Source organism: Sparus aurata, chromosome 24 (assembly GCF_900880675.1).
Source record: "Sparus aurata chromosome 24, fSpaAur1.1, whole genome shotgun sequence".
Lineage (NCBI taxonomy): Eukaryota > Metazoa > Chordata > Actinopteri > Spariformes > Sparidae > Sparus > Sparus aurata.
Genome location: NC_044210.1, coordinates 19,589,944 through 19,594,551, shown reverse-complemented (window position 1 = coordinate 19,594,551; position 4,608 = coordinate 19,589,944). Strand labels below are relative to the sequence as shown.

General features: G+C 41.3%; 1 protein-coding gene across 1 annotated transcript; it reads left to right on the top strand.

Moving 5' to 3' along the window:
- The first annotated feature begins 785 nt into the window (after positions 1 to 785).
- On the top strand, positions 786 to 3,517 carry LOC115576840 (fas apoptotic inhibitory molecule 1-like). The gene is made up of 4 exons (XM_030409420.1): positions 786 to 1,166; positions 1,538 to 1,766; positions 1,998 to 2,047; positions 3,227 to 3,517. The coding sequence occupies exons 1-4, from the start codon at positions 1,050 to 1,052 to the stop codon at positions 3,374 to 3,376; spliced, it is 546 nt and encodes a 181-aa protein (XP_030265280.1). The 5' UTR covers positions 786 to 1,049; the 3' UTR covers positions 3,377 to 3,517.
- The last annotated feature ends 1,091 nt before the right edge of the window (positions 3,518 to 4,608 follow it).

Below are 4,608 nucleotides of genomic sequence, written 5' to 3'. Positions count from 1 at the left end.
AACAAGTTAAATTAAAATTAAAACAAAACTCAAATTAAAAAAGTCATTAAAAACATGCAAACAAATCATCAAATTGAAAAAATGTAACATAAATAAAACACTAAAAAATTGCAACATTTATAAAAGTTAGATAAAATGAGAATATTAAATAATTCACCACATTTAAATTCAGTAGAACAAACAATGAATATTAATAAAATACATTTAAAATACAAATGAAATATAAACAATCTTTCAAAATAAGTTTAAAGGTGAAAAATATAAATAAGAAAATAAGTGAAGTCAAACACACAGACAGACAGTCGAATAGCTGAGGATGAAGAGGATGGTCCCGGTCCAGTCCAGTCCAGGTCCAGTCCAGTCCAGTCCAGTCCAGTCCAGGTCCAAGTCCAGTCCAGGTCCAGTCCAGGTCCAGGTCCAGATCCAGGTCCAGTCCAGGTCCAGTCCAGGTCCAGTCCAGTCCAGGTCCAGTCCAGTCCAGGTCCAGTCCAGGTCCAGTCCAGTCCAGGTCCAGCCAGTCCAGTCCAGTCCAGTCCAGTCCAGGTCCAGGTCCAGTCCAGTCCAGTCCAGTCCAGTCCAGTCCAGTCCAGTCTAGTCCAGGTCCAGTCCAGTCCAGGTCCAGGTCCAGTCCAGGTCCAGGTCCAGTCCAGTCCAGGTGAGTAAATGGCAGAAACAAGGTAAAGATGGTGTACAGTGTGTGTTTCCAGTTCTGTCAGACTTTTCTTTTGTGTGCCTGAATATTAAAACCCTCCTCTGTCACCAGGTCCATGTAGAGGTCAGAGGTCCGGTCCGGCCCGATCACCGCCCCTCTCCTGTTCTTGTGTTCCAGCGGACGTGCAGAGATGTTCCTGCTGTGTCCAACAGACCCGAGCTCGTCCTAATTACCAGCGTCAGTATAGAGTGAGCTCAGGCCTGTAAGCCTCTTACAGTAATACACCTGCTGCTGAGCCGACACCAGGGCTGCCCCGCGGGGCGCCGACCCACACTCTCAGACCCGCTGCAGCTCCCAGACCTGCTCTCCAGCCCACATGGTTCTGTGACTCCCAGAGATGCTGAGCGGAGATCTGGTGGCGGTGTGGGAGGTGGCGCTGAGCGATGGAGTCTACAGGATCGAGTTCGCTCACGGCACCACCACCGGGAAACGGGTCGTCTATGTGAACGGACAGGTGAGAGCTGGGAGTCCAGATCAGAGCCTCACAGCTGAGAGGTTAGACTGAGGGGTTCTGGTTCTGAACCAGAGGACTCCAATTACAAACATACTTACTTTACTTACCTGGTCCTGATGCAGACAGGTGATGTGCTGTAACCAAAAATAGGAGCTAAAAGAGGCTAAAAGGCTCAGTAGACCCGGGTGGTGGTTCTGACAATGTGAGCAGAAACGTCCCTGCTCAAACAGCTCCAGCTAAACATCCAGGTGTAGTTTTTACTCCTCTGGACTAACAGAAGACGACAGGTGCTGATCAAAGAGCTCGATGCTGATTGGAGGTCTTTACTGATGAATGAATGAGTCCAGCAGCAGGTGTTGTCTCCTCCACAGGAAGTCGTCAGAAAAGACTGGATGTTCAAGCTGGTCGGAAAGGAAACCTTCACGGTGGGAAGCTCCGACACCAAAGCCACCATCGCCATCGAGGCCATCAGCGGCTTCGCCTACGAGTACACGCTGCAGATCGCCGGGAAGAGCCTGCAGAAGTTCATCGACAACCGGGCGCAGACCACCAAAACCTGGCTGCTCAAAGTGGACGGACAGGACTACAGAGTCGTCCTCGGTGAGTCACGCTGATGCTCGCTGTGTGGTTGTGTAACCGCAGTCGGTGAACACTTAAAACACAGAAGCTTAATCTGCTCAGGTTGAGGTCAGTCGGTTATTTTAGGAAGCAATGACTCGCAGCATCAACCTGGTTGGATAACAGACACCAAACCTGAGCTGATACTGAACATCAGCAGATGTAGAAACAGGTCCAGTTTAGAGAATAAACTCTGCTTCTTCTGTCTGACAGAGAAGGACACGATGGATGTTTGGTGCAACGGGCAGAAAATGGACACGACGGTGAGAATCACTCGACAAAATGTAGTTTTACTCATGAAATTCAGTCTTTATCTCTTTCATAGTCCACAAAACTGCAGTGGCAGGGAACTAAATGAAAAATACTGAAAAGAAAATACTCCAAACTTTGCCGAATTAGCTGTTAGCACTTCCTGTTAGCATTGAACTCATACATGTACAGACAACTATCACTTGATTACTGTGATGCTGAAGGAAACTTTAAAACATGACTTTTCTAAGGCAAGTTCTGCACATGAAAGGAGAGCCTTTTTTCTTTATTGATTCTGTAATTATTGATAAGGTTTTCTATAATAATATTTTAGCCATTTATAAATTAATCTATCATAAAAATAATTGTTCAATGCAGCCACTCTGTTAACGTGCTGCTACTACATGCTAACTGCTAAATTTTCATCAGATAATCTTGATTCAAAATTAGCCAAATTAGCTGTTAGCACTTCCTGTTTGCAGTGTGCTCATGTATGTACAGACAGCTATCACTGGATCACTGTGAGACTGAAGAAAACTTAAAAACATGATGTTTCTAAGGCAAGTTCTGCACATGTAAGGAAGGTGTTATTTTGAGGATTTCTAAGCAGATGTATAAACTAGTACTCCTGATAGATATCAGAATTAAATGCTGTGTATTATTGGAAAGTGTCAGTCACACTGAATATAATACATTACATGCTGATTGAAGGTTATGGTAATCATTAAAACAAGACGTTCCTCACATGTGCAGAACTTGCCTTAGAAACATGTTTTTAGGTTTTCCTCAGTATCACAGTGTTATCTTATTTTGAAAAGACTCTTCAGAGGAGAGAAAACACCTGTCCTTATAGAGGATGTGATTTTATTGTGAAAATTATGTAACACAGTAGCTCTGGCTCCAACAACAGGTGTCCATGTTCCGACCACCAGCGCTGTAATTCAGCTTTGTGTGGGCTGAGTTACATAATTTTCACAATAAAGTCTCATCCTCCATGAAGACAGGTGTTTCTATCTGAAGAGTCTTTTCAAAATAAGATATAAAGAATTCAAAGGAGACAAGTCAAATCTGTGTTGACAGTGAAGCTCAGTTCGTGAATCAAACTGTTTATAGAAGATATAAACATTAATATTATATCATAAATGACCTGATGGGATCCTAAATGTTTGTTCCTGTGTGTTTTCTGTCTGCAGGGAGAGTTTGTGGATGACGGCACCGAGACAAACTTCACAGTCGGGGAACACGAGTGCTGCATCAAGGCGACGAGCAGTGGGAAGAAGAAGAACGGCATTGTGCACTATTTACTGCTGGACGGAGAACAAATACCAGCTTCAACACATTAGTGCAGAGCTGAGCTGCCAAAGACTTTCTGATGGAGCTGTTTACATCTGCGGGAGGAGCTTTATTTTGAAGGATTCGTTTGTTTTGGTATCAAATTTAGACAACTGTGTAGAAACATGGAATAAACACAGAAATCAAAAGCATTGTTTCTCTTTGTGCTCCACTGGGTTTATTTATTTAGCAAGATGTCCATTTTGCAACTTTATTTTGAAGGGGCCTCTAAATTAATTCACTTCTGCTGTCAGAAATCATGAATTCGCAGGCAGAAATCAGAGAAATCAGCTGATTTTAAAAATCTTTTTTGCGCACCGACCACGCAGTGAGTATGTTCTTGAATGCGGCTGCGTCAAGCACGCGACGGTTGGCGCGAGAAGGACCGGAACAAGAAAAGCTTGAAGTTCAAAATAAAAGATTAAAACATGTCGTGATTTAAAAAGTGTAGAAGGAGTGGTATGAGATCAAAACATGCACAGTTAATATAAATAGAACACTAGTGTGCAATTAAACCTCTGAGATAATCTGACAAAATATATGTATTTTTTTATTTTGGGTGATTTTAATAAATGTTATAAATGTAATGTTTGTATATATTAAATAATATATTAAAATGAGTATAATGAAAAGAAATCAAATATGACAGGGTAAAAAACGAGATACAAGGCTTTTACACTAACATTTATATTTTTCCGGTGTTTCTGGATTTCTTTTACTCAAATTTTAGATTTGAAATAAATCATGAAAAATATTATTTTATTACTTCCTCTTCCATAATGTTAATCCTGTGTCTAGACTATGGTTACTTAGAAGAGATAACCTTAAAATATACGTTGATATTAATGTCTAATATGGTACAGTTCAATACTGTAGATAATGTAGTAGAAAAGTGGAAATAATCGAGTAAAATACAAACACCTCAAAATTGTAGTGAAGTAAATGTACTTAGTTACATCTTAGTTACATTATGTACATGTTCTTGTCTGCTCTGTCCAGATGTGTGGCCAGACTGATCAGGCTCAGTTAATAATCAGGATCAGCCTCAAGAATACACATGGGTCAAGCCCTGAAACATACTAGTTTTATTTTGAAAATGACCCACCCTGTGAATATCATGATGTAACTACATTCTTATTTCAAATGTGTAGAAGTGGAAAACTGACATTTACAGATGTTTTTAATGAGGTGAAGACGAAACAGCACTTTTCCTGCACATGTTGACGTTGTGGGATTGTAGTTT